Source organism: Sturnira hondurensis, unplaced genomic scaffold (assembly GCF_014824575.4).
Source record: "Sturnira hondurensis isolate 20B ecotype Veracruz unplaced genomic scaffold, ASM1482457v3 Scaffold0007406, whole genome shotgun sequence".
NCBI classification, from domain to species: domain Eukaryota; kingdom Metazoa; phylum Chordata; class Mammalia; order Chiroptera; family Phyllostomidae; genus Sturnira; species Sturnira hondurensis.
In genome coordinates, this window is record NW_028080037.1 from 10,663,731 (window position 1) to 10,679,869 (window position 16,139).

The window sequence follows — 16,139 nt, forward strand, 5'->3', positions numbered from 1 at the left end:
TGTCTCAGGACCAAGGAGTCTCAACCCCACACCAGGCCCCCCGGGCCAGGGTTCCAGAGCCAGGAATAAGTTCCCATAATTTCTGGCTGCAAAAGCCAGTAGGAGTTCAGTCAGTAGAAGAAACTTCTAGAGTCCCAAGCAGTTTCCCTGAAAGAACACACACACGGACTTTCTCAGACTCACTGTCTCTGAGTTCGAGCACCGAGTAGGAGCTGGAAAGGCACCAGTGGCATATGAGGAGGAACTGAAGTGTCTGGCATCAAGGCGAGAGCTGAGGGACAGCTTTCTCCCAGACAGAAAGACAGGCAGAGGCCACTGTTTCTTTCTGAGCCCTCCCCGCACAGAGCCGGCAGGCTGGTGCCATGAGACTCCATCACCATGGCTAACACTGTTTGCCCTGCACTGGAGATCCCGTGAGACTCCATCCCACCCAACTTGTGGGCCCACCCAACTTGTTAACTGACTTTTCCTTGTGAATGGCAGGTCTTGGCTCATGCTTCACAACCTCCTGGATCCTATCAGACAGACAGTAGCCTGGCTCAGTGAGCCTCCAGCCCTCATTCCTCTTGCAAAGTGGTCCCAGGCCACCACTAGCAGCAGCCAGCCTAGATTCACAGATCGGCTTCACCTGGGACTCTAAGCCCAACCCAAGTAGCCGACATCTCAATGCATTATAGCTCAGGCAGGGTGGCCCTGGGCAGAACACAGGTGGGGACTGACCTTGGCCTGTACCTTCTGGGAAACGCCAGAGCCTGCACGGCCAGTGAACAGCTACAGACCATGCTGGAGCACCACCACCCTGCCCTGGCTTTGCATAGCCGATCCTCCACAGAGGGAGGTTGGTGGTCAGTGGTCACAGCCAGTCCTTGCAGCTGAATGTCTGCATAAATCCCTGCTGTTGACCTGCCAACAGCAATCAAGTCTCAACTACAAAAGTAGGGTGCACTCAGCCCACATGGAGGGCACACCTCCAGTACCCAGAGTCTCAAACAAGATGGAGGCAAAGAGGCCCACACCAAGACACATTATAATTAAAATGCCAAAAGTTAAAGAGAGTATCTTAAAAGCAGCAAAAGAAGTTAGTTACCTACAGAGACATCCCCCATAAGACTGTCAGCTGGTTTCTCAAAAAAACTTTGGACTTCTGGACAAGATGGAGGCATAGGTAGACACACTTTGCCTCCTTGCATAGCCAAAAGGACAACAAATTTAAAAACAAAACATAACCAGAACTGCCAGAAAAATTGAACTGAATGGAAAGTCCGACAACCAAGGAGTTAAAGTAGAAACATCCACCCAGACTGGTAGGAGTCGGGGAGACAGGCAGCCTAGGCGGAGAGGACTCACCGAAAGGCAGCAGCTGGAAGACCGGGGCAGGCAGGGTAGCGGCCAGCGAGCAGGTGGCCCCACATTCATGTGCAGATAAACTGGGAGGAACAACTGGGGAGCGACACAGACCCCGCATCCCAGGGTTCCAGCTCCGGGAAATAAAGCCTCAAACCTCTGATTGAAAACACCTGTGGGGGTTGAGGCAGCAGCAGGAAAATCTCCCAGCCTCACAGGAGAGTTTGTTGGAGGGACCCACAGGGTCCTAGAAGGTCCACAAGCCCACCCACCTAGGAATCAGCACCACAAGGGCCCAATTCATTTGTGGGTAGCAGAGGAAGTGACCAAAGGCAGCCAAGAGCTGAGCAAGTGGCACTCTTCCCTGTCGGACCCTTCCCCCACAAACAGCACCACAAAGCAGTGATGTGAGTTGCCCCTCCCTGGCAAATATCTAAGGCCCCGCCCCCTTAACACATAACAGCTGTGCCAAGACAAACAAATATGGCCCAAATGAAAATACAGATCAAAGCTCCAGAAAAAAAATACAGCTAAGTGATGAAGAGATAGCCAACTTATCAGATGCAGAGTTCAGAACACTGGTAATCAGGATGCTCACAGAAATGGCTGAGTATGGTCACAAAATAGAGGAAAATGTGAAGGCTATGAAAAGTGAAATAAAGGAAAATGCACAGGGAACCAACAGTGACAAGGAGGAAACCAGGACTGAAATCAACAGTTTAGAGCAGAAGGAAGACATAAACATTCAGCCAGCACAGAATAAAGAAACAATTTTAAAAAATGAGGAGAGGCTTGGGAACCTTAAAGACAGCTTTAAATGTCCCAACATCAGAATCATAAGGGTGCCAGAAGGAGAAGAGGAATAGCAAGAAATTGAAAACATAATGAAGGAGAACTTCCCTAATCTGGCAAAGGAAATAGACTTGCAGGAAGTCCAGGAAGCTCAGAGTCCCAAAGAAGTTGGACCCAAGGAGGAACACACCAAGACATATAATTACATTACCCAAGATTAAAAAGAAGGAGAGAATCTTAAAAGCAGCAAGAGAAAAGGAGACAGTTTCCCACAAAGGAGTTCCCATAAGATTGTCAGCTGATTTCTCAAAAGAAACCTTGCAGGCAAGAAAGGACTGGAAAGAAGTATTCAAAGTCATGAAAGGCAAGGACCTACATCCAAGATTACTCTCCAGTAAAGCTGTCATTTGGAATGGAAGGGCAGATAAAGTGCTTCCCAGATAAGGTCAAGTTAAAGGAATTCATCATCACCAAGCCCTTCTTATGTGAAATGTTAAGGGACTTATCTAAGAAAAATAAGATTATCAAAAATATGAACATTAAATGACAACAAATTCACAACTATCAACAACTGAACCTAAAAAAAAACAACAACAAGGCCCTGGCTGGTGTAGCTCAGTGGATTGAGCGCGGGCCTGCGAACCAGAGGATCGCAGTTTGATTCCCAGTCAGGGCACATGCCTGGGTTGCAGGCCAGTTCCCAGCAGGCCAACTCCCAGCAGGGGACACACGAAAGGCAACCATACATTGATGTTTCTCTCCCTCTCCTTCCCATCTAAAGATAAATAAATAAATTTAAAAAATTAAAAACAACAACAACAACAAACAAACCAAGCAAACAACTAGAACAGGAACAGAATCACAGAAATGGCCATCACCTGGAGGGTTATCAGTGGGGAGGGGAAGGGGGTAGAATGGGGGGAAAGGGACAGGGAATAAGAAGCATAAATGGTAGGTACAAAATAGACAGGGGGAGGTTAAGAATAGTATGGGAAATGGAGAAGCCAAAGAACTTCTATGTATGACCCATGGACATGAACTAAGGTTGGGGGGATGCGGGTGGGAGGAGGGGTGGTGCAAGGCAGAGGGAACTAAAGAGGGAAAATGGGACAACTGTAATAGCATAATCAATAAAATATATTTAAAAGGAAAAAAAAACATTGCAGGCCAGAAGGGATTGGCGAGAAATATTCAAAGTCATGAAGAGCAGGGACCTACAGCCAAGATTGCCCTACCCAGCAAAGGTATCATTGAGAATGGAAGGTCAGATAAATTTCTTCCCAGACAAGAAAAAACGAAAGGAGTTCATCATCACCAAACCATTATTATATGGAATGTGAAAGGGACTTATTTAAGAAAGAGAACAAGGTCAAAACTATGAACAGTAAAATGGTAGTAAATACACATCTGTGTACAATTGAATCTAAAGAACAAAGTAAGCAAACAAGAACAGACAGAACCATGGATATGGAGAGCGTGCTGAAGTTGGCCAGGTGGGAGGGGGTGTGGGAGAATGGGCGAAGAGGGAGGGGATTAAGAAGTACAAACAGGCAGTTTGAGAACAGCCCTGGGGATGGAAAGTACAGCACAGAACGCGGAGTAGCCAGAGAACTTACACTCATTACTCATGGACATGAACAAATGATGTGGAGACGGCCTGAGGGGGAAGGTGCTGAGTGGAGGGGGACAAAGGGGAGGAATGGGACAACTGTAATAGCATAATCAATAAAAAGTAATTTTTTTAAATTGGTAGTTGCAAACCAGTCATGGGGAAGCAAGTAAAACATAAAAGTATAGTCAATAATATAGTAATAACTATGTATGATGCCATTTGGGGTACTGGAAATAGTGAGTGGAATGCTGTGTAAAGTATTAGATTGTTTAACCACTGAGCTATCCACCGAAACATCATTCCTAGGCAACAAAAAATAAATAAAGTAGCGTAAAAAAAAGAAAGTAGGCCTACACATTGCAGTTGGTCGGTGTGTCTTAAACCTCTTTTAATCTGTAGGTTCCACCTTTATCTTTTCTTTTTTCCTGGACATGTATCTGTTGAAGAGATGGAGCTGTTTGTTGTGTAGAATTTCCTAAGTCTGAGTTCTGCAGACTGTGTCTTCCTCGCGCAGTCGAGCGTGTTTCTCCCTCTGTATTTTTCTGTAAATTGGTGGTTGGATCTGGAAACGCGATCAGGTTCTCTGGGCAGCATCCTCCATTTGTTTTGGTTTCGACGAGCCTCACTGCCGTTTGCTGTCTCCTCGAAAGCTGCATCAAAGCCAGCTGGAGCTCCAGGAGGTGCGCCTCTCCTACCGACAGCTGCAGGTGAAGGTGGACGAGCTCACGGAGGAGAGGAGCCTGCAGAGCTCCGCCGCCACCAGCACGTCCCTCCTGTCGGAGATCGAGCAGAGCATGGAGGCCGAGGAGCTGGAGCAAGAGAGAGAGCAGGTGCGAACATCGTTGTCACTCTGGCACGTGAGGCTGCGCGGGATCGGGGCGGGCCCTGGACCTCAGGAGCCCAACAGCCCGCCTGTTGCCCAGTGCCTACTGCTTCAGCATTAGCCTGTGCACACCCTGCGCCTGCAGGATGGAGCCGGCATGAAGCGGGCCCTGGGCAAAGCATGTTTCTGGCTCGTTGTAGCCCCAGTGCCCCTTAGGACATGCTTGTTAACTGATCATTAGCCTCATATCTCTTAGACCTGCAAGGTTCTAGATCATTCATGATCCATCCAGTTGGCTTTTTTCATACTACTCGTAACAACTCATTCTGCTAATCATTCACTGACTCCCACCAAAGTAGACGACTATATAAAGAAGTGCTTTGTTTGCAAAATGGTAGGGGGCTGGAGAGCAGGGAAAATAAGAACTGGGAGTCTGTGTAGGTGTCCTAGGCCCATATAACTATTAGTATTTCTTGAAACAGGCGATTTAAAAAAAAAAACACTTTCTCCTAAAACAGTGTCTTAGACACTCGGGTTCACATCCTGGGGAATGGATGACAGTAATGGCAGTAATTTTCAGAGCCTATAATCGAGAATAATTCTTTGTGGGCAGCTGAGACTGCAGCTCTGGGAAGCCTACTGCCAGGTTCGCTACCTCTGCTCACACCTCCGAGGCAGCGACAGTGCCGACTCAGCCGTCTCCACGGACTCCTCCATGGACGAGTCTTCGGAAACCTCGTCCGCCAAGGATGTGCCGGCCGGCAGCTTGCGCACTGCCCTCAGCGAGCTCAAGAGGCTGATACAGAGCATCGTGGATGGCATGGAGCCCACGGTAAGAGGCCAGGCTGAGAAGCTCCTTATCCCGGCTGGTGGGAGCTGGAAACCAAGCCTAGAGAGGGAGGCTGACCCTGGAACTGGAACCTTTACAAAACCTGCAAGAATTTCTTCTGTGCCCATGTCATTTGAGAGCATTGAGGGGCTGAGTGCCAGGGAACAGGAGGCATCTCCCTGCAGACACCAGGATACAAATAGAGCCGCTTATAATGTAGTTCGTACAGGCCATGGTGGTCTCAAGTTCAAGGGCTTTCCTTGGAAAGCATTAAATATAGAACTTTGGATCCAGGCAAAAATTGCAAGTTACTTTTCTGCAGCCCATTGGGCCTAGTGGTGGGGTTAAGCTATGAACAGGCACACTTACAAAGTCCTGAAGCCTCTGCTAGAAGTGTGTAAGTGAGCACAGAGAGCTGAGAAGATCAACAAGAAGGGCCTTTTAGGGTTCCAGATGCGGCCCCTGCCGTGGCAGAGAGAGACGGTCCCAGGGGCTCCCGGCAGACTGGCCTCTCCTCTGGCTTCCTGACAGCTTTCTGCTGGCCCTACTCGCCATTCACGTTCCTGCTCTCGGGCTGTTGCTCTCAGGTTCCACCCTCCTACAGAATACTTGTGTCTTTTTCTGCCCGTGCTAGGTGAAGGGAGATGAAAGGGTAGCCGTCCTTATCTGAACAGGCCCTGTGCGGTGTGTTGCAATAGAGAGGCTGGTCATTGTGGGGGAAGGGAGCTGTTCTGTTCATGCTGCATAGTTTCCCTTCCCTGAAGCCTGAAACAAGCAAAACAGAAAGCAAAGGTGTAGCTGCTGTTTGCAGATGGAGCAAGAGATTTTTCTCCTCTAACCCTTTCTTTCTCTCCTTCCTGCTTTCCATCCCATCTCCTGCTGTCTTGCTCCCCCCTGAACTGAACCATCTCGTCGCTCCCCTCCGCCCTCTGCGCTCTCTCCTCCATCTCTCCCGCTGACCATCTCCCTGTTCCCCTCCATTCTCACCATCTCCCTGGTTGTCTGGCTCGCTCTCTTTTGCTGTCAGAGCTCCCGGAGAATTGACGATGACTCCTTAGAAGAACAGATAAGGCAGACCAGTGAGGATTCGAGAGCCCTAAGGGAACTCATGGAGGGAGAGAGGGGTAAATTGAGGCAAAGCCTAGAAGAACTGCAGCGACTCCACAGTCAGGTGAGCACCCGTCCTCAGCCCAGTGTAGGGGGCGCACACATCTCCCCAGGCTCTGGGGACGCTTGTGAGTTTCACTCGCCCACGGGTTTCCTCTGACAGATCCTCAGGGGACAGTGACCTAAGGTTGAGCTGAGCTGGGTATTTAAGAGAAGAAGCCAATCCCCTGGTTTAGCCCAAAGTAATTGTCTGGGGTAAGAATAGCTGCCTCCCCATTTCCTCCAGCAACACGCCGCCAAGAGAGCCGGAATGACCTGGTGGAGCCTGACAGTTGAAAGTGCCACAGCTCCGGGACACTCGGGGGTGTTGTCCCAGCAGCGCTCGAGCCGGGCAGTTCGCACATCAAGGGTTGATCTTTGCAGGCCTCCTCTCTGTGTGAAGGCCGCCACGGCTGCCAGCCGCTTCTCAGCTCAGCAGCGCTGCCCCTGCTCTCGCTGCCGCTTCCCTGTTTGATCATGATTTCGTCTCAGAGAGAACTGGAGAAAGGACCCCTGCATTCTGAGCCGGGAAGTTTGAAGAGCTTAGGAGCCAGCCCCACCCAGATAGTTGTTTCTCAAATGTGCCCTAGGAGAAACATGCAGGCTCTTCCTCTTGACCAGGGTCACATGTAGAGGTTCTGTCCCACTGTGGCGGACATCGAACAGGCAGTGTGTTTAAACCCCGCCCCCTCTTGTTCTTGTCCGAAGCTAGTCTTCCCTCTCTGCTCCACGAGACTGATAGGAAGTGCAGTTTAAGCCTGGCTTTCACTTCAGTCGGTGTTACTTCAAGGATCATGCAGAATAAATTCCTGTCTTTTGGGGGGGCGTTGTGCCCATTAGACTTCCTGGTAGCATTCTCCTGGCAGACGTGGGGAGCCCCACCCACAGCCATTGCTGCACTCACGGTGGTGACCAGATACCAAGGACGGAGAGAGGCTGTTGAAACCTGTGGCGAGCCTGGGGAGTGGATCTGGGCAGCCCAAAGATACTCTCATGCCTCAGGCCTAGCCCTCAGGTGGTCATTTGGCCAGGAAGTGGTTCAGACTTAGGGACAGATTTTTGAAACTGGAAGAATAAAGTGCAAGAGAATGTGGATCTGAAAGTTCTTTAGATTAAGAGAAGTTTATTTTAATGGCTGTGTAAATTTCTGTGGGGTGCTTCTGCTTACCAGCTGTCTAACATTGGCCGGTGTTTTGTTTTGTTGTTACTTGGAAGTATGAAACTGCAAACACTAGAGGGCATTATTTCTTTCAGAAGCATAAGCAAGGTGTAGGTTGCCTTGTCTGTTGGGCGTCTTGGCCAAGTCCCAGGCCGGGAAGCCAGCTCGCAGGAGGTGCAGTGAAAAACACGGTCGCAGTGTGGTCCTTTGGCTTAGGCTTGACCAGAGTGCATGCCAGTTGCTCCCGAAGGGGTGGAAACACAAGGAACTTGGGCTGGGAGCCGTCAGGGCCTTCACTAAAGAAGGTTTGGTGACCCTCCCCTATGAAGGCCCAGGGTGTTCTCTCCTCCATCCTCCCAGCACCTGCTCCGGGCAGCTCCTCCACACCTTCAGGTCTGAAATCCCCTGGCTCTGGCCTCACTTCCTCCAGCCCAGTCACCCGCCACAGGCTTTGGATTGATCTTCCTGAAGCTGGACTTGAAGATGGGACACCCCTTACAGGTTCTGGGTTGACGTACCATCATCGAGTAACGGGAAGCCTCCAGCCCGTGTGGCCCCCACGGTCTGGCTGCGTCCCAGCATCCGCCTTCCTTCCTGGCGTTTTCACTCCAGCTCCTTCGCCCCAGCAGAACTGAACATGGGGTACACAGTTCCCGTTCCCATGTCGGGGTGTTTTCTCTGGCTCTTCCCAGGCATCTCAGCCTTCCTCATCTTCAAGTTCCTGAGAAGGTTTCACGTCCTCCTTGAAACTCTTTGATTCCCTCCCACCCGGAGCCACCCTGGTCCTGCTTTATTGTGGTCCTGGTTCACATCTCATCTTCCCAGTCAGACCTTAGACCCTGACGCAGACTGACCCGAATCTGATCTTTATCTTCTTTATCTTCTTCCAAAGCATCTAGCCCGGTGCCTTGCCCACAGTGGGTCCTCGGGGACTTGTGAAACAAAAGGGCAGATAGAGCCCTAGACAGATAACTCTGGGGTCTTTTCTTTGATGGCATTCAGTCAGGAGGACACCCACCTTATTTGGGAAGAGTGGATTTCGGAGTGGCTGTAACTTGTCACTGTATCCTCCTAACTGCCATCGGCAAGTAGGTCCCTGCGTGGGCGAAGAAGGGGCTGGAGCTCACAGCCGGGTGCGCTGGGTTCCGATGTCACTCATCTCATCGGAGCCTCACAACTGCTTGATGATGGGAAATAGCTACTTTTATCCCCGCTTTTTATGAAAAGTGTGTGTAACTCAGAGAGGTGAGTCCCTTGTCATGTTTAGACAGCTGGTTGGCTCTGTCTCGACCAGCCAGGTTTTCCAGGTCAAAGCTAAAAGTTCTTCTTGAATTTTATCTGGAGCATGTTGGCATTTCCTGCCTAACATGTATTTTTATCTGTCACTTACTCAGCTGACAGAACACCTGGCTGGCCCACGGCCGGCCCGGGTCATGTCAGGGCTTGTTTGTTCTTCAGAGGCCTGGCTGTCTCTGCCAGGTGCTTTCTGGGTCTTGGGTTCCGGACTGCCAAGCTGCAGAACCTGCCGGCAAATAGGGTGAGGCTGGGTGTCTCACCTGCTGCCATGTCTGCCTCTGGGTCAGCCGTGTGCACGTGCCTGTTCTACGAGGCCGCTCACCCTGCCCATCAGAGCCGTCCCCACCTCGAAAGCCCAGAGCACCAGGCACCAAGCACTGGTTCCCCAGGTTCTGATGCTCCCTCCCAGGCACCTCAGAGTACAAAATCCATTGCCCATAGTGACAACAAATCGTCCTCTATCCCTCCTCATTGGGTCTCCTCTGATTGCCCAGTGGGGGCTTCCCCAAGAGCTGGCAGCTCTGCTGTCCCAGTCTGGGGAGTAGGAAGTGTCTACAGGGAAACTTGATCTTCAGCCTTAGTCCTGGGGTTTCTGCTTGGTCCTATTCTGTCCGGATGACCAGACCTGGGACTGGAAGAGCAGAAGAGTAAACCGAAAGGTGACATCTCTCCCCGAGTTGGAGGCACAGACCTCAGGGATGGATCTTCCCCTGGAAAAATGTCAAAAGCATGTGTAATATTCGCCGAGAGGGCAGGGCCGGGCATCTTGACTCCAGTCCGACCAGCTCCCAGCAGGAGGGGCGCCCAGTCTTCCAGTTCCTCAGCGAAGGCTCACTGGCAGCTCTACCAGTCAGGGTTTCTGGTTGCAGACAACAGAAATCGTTCGGCTTAATTTGAGCAGCAGAATGTCTGGGTATTAAGTCTGACAGCCTACAGGGCAACAGGGCGGCTGGCGAACTGAACTTCCAAACAGGAAGGACCCACGGGAAGGAGGGCAGCAGTCTGCTGTCCGTGTGATAATTCCCGAAGGCCTGTGGCTTTGCTGTCCCGTCACAGGCTGTGGTCCCAGGTAGGCGGCTGTGACAGGCGAGTCTAGGGTTCTTACCCATTTGGGACTTCCTTAGTTGGGGGCGGGGGGCATGTCCTGTCTCCCACCAAGACACATGCAACCAGGAATACTCCCAGAATAGGGAGGGATTTAGGGTGATGACTAGCCAAAAAATCACAACCGTCCACTCACAGCACAGATATTTTGGGATTAGACATTATACAGAGTCAGGCTCTGCCGTCACGGAGCCCAAGGTCTACAGGGTCACCACACAGTGAGTGGGGTGAGCTGTGGTCTCCAGGGGAGCCTCACCCCTGCAGGACAGAGTCTGGGGCCATTCTCTGAGGCATGGAGCACAGGAAAGGTGACAGGTTTGAAGTGTAAGGTGACAACATCAGTTAGGTGTCTGACTTACATGTGGCTTTGACCTGGAGAATGGAATGAAGGTAGGAACCAGGTCCCAGGCTTTAACCTGCTCAACCCAGGCTAACCTGGCTTTAACCATGCAGGGCCCTGTGCGTGACAGAGCTCCTTACTGGAAACAACTTGCGTTTCTACCCTGGAGCCCTGATGGGTGTGTAGTCTTCACTCATCAGTTCCCTGGGATTCCCTTGGAATGACAGAGGTGCTGTGAACAGAGGATCTGGCCCCGTGGCCAGCAGTCCAGGGCCACAGAGCTCCAGCCTAGCGTGTGGCATCCTTTCTCCAGGAGAGAGGGGCCTCCCTCGGGGCAGAGGGCAGCAGGAAGTTACTAGCCTTCGTGTCCCACACGCCCTGAACCTGCCTGGGGCCTCCCGCTCCTTTCTCCCCCCAGAGGGAAATAGCCTAGAGGTGCCATGGCGTTCATCCCTCTGGCCTCCCTGCAGGTAACTCTGCTGAGTGTGGAGATGACTGCACTGAAGGAGGAGAGAGACCGACTCAGAGTGACATCTGAGGACAAGGAACCGAAGGAGCAGCTTCAGAAGGCCATCAGGGACCGGGATGAAGCTATTGCGAAGTGCGTGAGCATGGCCAGTTTCGTTCCCTTTTAATCACAAGTACCATGAGTGTATGATCAGTTTTGAAAGTTAACTCATACAGAAGACTATGAAGGTGCAACTGAGCGTTCCCTGCCCCCCACCCTCCCCCAGTCCCGTTCTTCTCCTGTGCATACGCAGGTGTATGGGAATGCAGTTGTCATGGGCTTTTTTGAAAACATGTTACTTGTTTACTTTTAGAGAAGGAAAGGAGGGAGAGAAACAGCAGTTGGTTGCCTCTCATGCCGCCAGCTGGGGAACTGGGCCACCCCCCAGGCATGTGCCCTGACAGGGAATCAAACTGGCGATCTTTCAGTTCCCGGCACTCCGCCCTCTGAGCCCAGGGCATCATGGGCTTTTCAAAAGCATCGGGGGATGATGCTCTCCATGTCTTGTTTTTTCTCCCACCTGCATCTCAGAGAACCTTCCAACCTACCTCACCTTTTTTATTTTGGAGGCTTTTATTCCTTTATTACGGACATTTTCAAGCATTCACGGAAGTGGGGCGGGGGTTCCCCTGCTTACCCACCTCTCAGCTCCAACACTACTCAGCACGTGGCTAGTGCTTCCCCTCTGTCCTCACCGGCTTTCTCCACCTCCCCACGGGGGTCGGTGCTAAGGAAAATCACGAGGCACCCGGTCCGCCAGTCTGTGATCACTTCGGCGTGGGTCTCTACCAGAAAACGACGCTTTTTGTAAAACACTCAACCACAACGCAGTTATAACACCTGAAAAAAACTTAGTATCTTACGTCACCTAGTTCGAAGGTTCGGATTTCCCCAGTTGTCCCCTAAATGTCTTGTTATAATTGATCAGACTCAGGCTCCAAAGCCCGCATATTCCATTGACTTGGCTATGCCCCAGTAGTCGGTTATGCCCCGCTCCATCTCCAGGTGAGGACCTGCTTCACGCACTTTCTGGAAGAAGGCCCCCTCCGCGCCCCCCACTCCGGGAGCAGCTGCCGCCCCTCCGCTGGGCCCCAGCAGTGTTCGTTCGTCAGCGCATTCCGGGGTCTTCGGGTTGCTCGCAGCGCCGCCTGCTGGGAGCTCCGGAGGCCGCAGTGGGGCGGGTGCCAGGGGTTCGCTCGGCAGTCTGGGCGTCCATGGCAACCGGCTCGCTTGGATTTCCGGTTTGCCACTGGCCAATGGCAGCGGACGTGACGTGGCGGCCTGCGGCGTCCTAGCCTCCGCGCTCATTGGACAGGCTCAGTTCCAGTCCCTGCAGCCGCAGTGCGGTGCGGCCCAGCTGTGTGGGCCGGGCTGTCCTGAGCGGCATCTCCAGAAAGGGCTGGCCGCGCCGTTCTGGGCGGTGGGGGTGTCGGGGAGGTGACTAATTTTGCAGTGGACCAGGGGCCAGTGAGGACCTGCCGGTCCCGGTGGTGGCCTGAACTGGCTTTCCCCCAACTACCCAGCCACGGGCCACGCTTAGCTTGGTGCTTAACGGAGTACTTTTCTCTCAGGCTGCAGCTGGGCTGTCGCTGCACGAGGGTCCTCTAGCTGTCCTTGGGCGTGCACATTGGTCGCTGGCCCTGTGCAGCAAGGACACTTTTGCCAGTTTTTGTCATGTCGAATGCAAAAAGTGACAGTTGACGAAGACAAGGACTAAACGCTCGTTTTGGCAGAAAGGCAACCAGTGCCACCTCTGCAGAGGCGGCGCAGTTTCCTGCACTTTCTATTCTTGTTCTCATTCCCCCACCCCGACACCAAACATTAGTATTCTTTTTCATTGAACTACGATGTAGCAGTGTCGGGGAAGTTTTACAGAGTAATGTGTGAAACATTTCAAAATGTCAGAATACAGAGTGCATGTAAGTGGATGGGAGCAGTTACCCACTGGTGGTCATCACCCGGAGACAACCGATTATGCCCTTTTGTCTGTGACCTTCGAGTACACACAGGCCGTTTTTCTTCAGCAGAACAAGTATTTCAGACCTTACTTTTTGGCGCTCTCCTCTCCTAGGCCCAAGTACATTGTAAGTACATTTAGCACCAGCCCCTTAATTGTTAGCTGCAATGATTAGCTAAGAGGTGGTGATCTCCACTTTGAGGCCACCTTCGCATACGGGAGTATCTCTTAGATCCCTTAAGAGCGGTATTGCTAGTGAAAAGGAGGGGACCAGGAGGACAAGGTCCCCACCTCCCACAGGGATTAGCTTTTGGGGGCAGGAGCAGCAGCTCCCTAGTGCCGTGTGAGGCCTTTGATCTCTGGGTTCTGGTCCTGATTTAAGTATCATGACCTTAACCACTTCATCTGTGAGATGGGCAGACCCGTAATCCCTTCACCTTTAGGTCAGTTAGGGAAGAAGCAAAAAAATGTCTGTGAAAATATGCTACAAACTTTCCAGCCTTCTACAAGTTACGTCATAGTTACTGTTTGCTGTGAGTTTAAGGTCAGAGCATCTTTCCTCATCTTGTGGACGCCAGGCGTCCTAGGTAAGAGCCTGCAGCTCTGGCCCAAGCTGTCCGTGGTCACTCTGGCGTGTGTTTTCAGGAAAAACGCTGTGGAGCTGGAACTCGCCAAATGCAAGATGGACATGATGTCTCTGAACAGCCAGCTGCTGGATGCCATTCAGCAGAAACTGAACCTCTCACAGCAGCTTGAGGCCTGGCAGGTAAGGCAGGGAGGACGAGGCTCCAGGAGGAGTCTGTGGACACAGGCGGAGTGTAAGGAGTTGGTTTTACTGGCGGCCCGGTGTGCATGGGTGAGCAGCAGCCCCAGCCTTCACTTGCTGAAATTCCAAACCGCCGCTCCCCCAGGTCCTGGGGAAGGATGCCTGAGGATTCTCTCAGAGCAGTGAACCCCAGGTTGTGCTGCTTGGGTCAGGGGCCTCCTTCAGCTAATCATCACGGCTTTGTTTAAATTTAATAGAAACAGCTGTGAACTTGAAGGGCCCAGGAAGCCCTGTGAGGCTGAATGACAGTTCACAGGGGGTGTAGTTCAGAAACCCTCAAGTTGCCGGCAGCCGCTGTCCTTCCCTTTCTCAAAGGCTAGCTTCCTTTTTCCGAAGAATGCTGTCCGGGCGCGGGCCTGGGGAGGAAGGGCCCACGTGTCCCTGCAGGACCACTCTTTTCAGAGCCCAGGAAGCCCACCTGGGTCTGGCACGGCTCTCTGCTGGACCACAGCTGTACTTGCTTTTTGTTCCTGCGGTTAGGGTGGTGCAAGTTCAGGGTATGGGTGTAACCATTTATGTTGCTCCCCAAGAAATCCTAACCAGGCCGATGAAAAGCCACCTGCAGCTTTATCAGGCAAGCCCCATTGTGGAGGGCAGATTATGTGTGACTGTTCCTTCAGGGCTCCTTCTGAGCTTTGCCCCTCCCCCACCCCTACCCCCAGCCCCACCCCCCCAGAACTGGTCCCTGGCTTCTAGGCCAGCCTTGCCCTGGCTTACCGTCCTGTTCTTTTCTCTTCTCTCCTGGCTACAGTTTGCTTCCTCAGGGCTTTTTACTATCTGGCTCCTTTGGTTTCTGATCTAGTGGCCTTTCTCAGTTCCTGTATCAACAGCTTTAGTTGTACACCCCTCCTGCCTTTGAGGTGAGACTGGGCCCTCATCCCGCCCACACTCCCCCCTGCCGCCCCCCTTGTGGCCCACCATGTTGTGTGTGCTGGAGTCTGGCATCGTGTCTGTGCAGTGTGCCCTGCCATCACATCCCGGCCTCCCTCCTCCCGTCACCATCACATCCAGTGAACATGGCAGCACGTGGCCCAGCACGGACAGGCCAACCCCTGGTTCTTGGTGCCACCGCCTCATAAATGGGTTGCTTTGGCCGCAGACGTAACAGCGGGCATGGAATTATAACCAGCTCTTGGATGTGCGTGTATGGTGTTCTAAAGTGATATATGCCATAGGATCAACTTAAGAAATTTTAAAGTACAAGAAAACGCAGTTCGCAATGGGCCAGAATAAACACTGGCAGCTCTGAGTTTCTTTCTGAAGGACGCTCTAACATTGCACTTAACAGCATAGAGTTTATTAAGCACGTCCTAAGTGCAGGGCATTGTGCCGAGGACTCGGGGCTGGGACCTACAAGCAGGGAGGATGTGTGCTCTATGTAAGGAGGGACGAAGTCAGGACGATGAGTATGAAGGACAACGGCACAGGAAGAGAGGAAGGCAGGAGAGCAGGACACGAGCGAAGGAGGAAACGAGAAGTCCGCACCCACCGCTGCCTGGTGCTGCGGCCGAGTCTGTCTCACACTGAAACCCGTGGACACTCACTGGACACCCAGTGGTGAGGGGGTGGGAGGTGCTGGGCAGCTGTTCTGGGAGGGGGCCGGCCAGCCCTACTTCCTGCCCTCAGGAGCAGCTGACTCACTCCAGGGTTTAGCCTGTGGCTCGCTGCCTTTTCACCAGGACATTCCAGAGCCTGCAGAGTTCAAGGGTGAAGGGATCAGGCAGCTGCCTGTCTTGTTCCCTGCTGATGGGAACTAGACAGGCTTAACCAATAGTCTCCATACAGTGTTACTGGCAGAATGTCTGTGTCAAATGGAGTCTTGCACAGAATGGAAATCTGGCAACTAGAGTGCAGCCGCTCTGTCCCGAAGCTCCTCTGTGGACTGTCTCCTAAAGCTGCTGTCCCCTAAGGCGGAGTCAGGGAGGGGGCTTTGTCTAGGCCACCTGAACAGATTGGAGGGAAAGGGCTACCCAGTGAGGAGGCTAAGGAAACAGGTCTAAGTTAAAGTAAGACAAGCCCTGAGTGGTGACGCCCAGGTCTCTGCCACAGATGGGAGCCTCGCAAGCAGGGGGCTGATGTGTGTGGTTGTCCTCGTCACATGCAGCACTGGTGGCGCTTGGGTGCCAGCAGCTCAGGCCGGAAACGATTGTCGAGGCTGAGCACTGGTATGGGGCTGGTGGGCCGAGTGGAGAGACAGACAGGAAGGGACCAGCTGCAGCCTGTCTGCGCCCATAGGGACAAACCCTCTGTGGGTCAGTCAGCTGAGGGCAACACTGTTGAGGAGAGGCCCAGCCCCAGTCCTGAGCTGATGTGTCACGAAGCTCCCGTGCGTCCCGGCGTCTACGCTCACTGCTTTCTTGGCCGGGGCAGCCCTGACTGAAGTCACTCACCATCTCATCCCTC

At 52.5% G+C, this 16,139-nt stretch overlaps 1 protein-coding gene across 5 annotated transcripts in view; it reads left to right on the forward strand.

The window, feature by feature from the left end:
* The window catches only part of BICDL1 (BICD family like cargo adaptor 1), an 85,119-nt gene that overhangs the window by 67,508 nt on the left and 1,472 nt on the right, over positions 1-16,139 (forward strand). For 2 of the 5 annotated variants that reach the window (XM_037052230.1, XM_037052231.1), the window contains 5 exons: positions 4,399-4,578; positions 5,185-5,403; positions 6,428-6,571; positions 10,916-11,046; positions 13,556-13,676. In XM_037052230.1, coding sequence (XP_036908125.1) covers positions 4,399-4,578; positions 5,185-5,403; positions 6,428-6,571; positions 10,916-11,046; positions 13,556-13,676 — 795 coding nt within the window. Of the gene's footprint in view, positions 1-4,398; positions 4,579-5,184; positions 5,404-6,427; positions 6,572-10,915; positions 11,047-13,555; positions 13,677-14,487; positions 16,082-16,139 lie in introns of those variants that run through there. The other 3 variants (XM_037052233.1, XM_037052234.1, XM_037052232.1) reach the window with 2 other exon arrangements.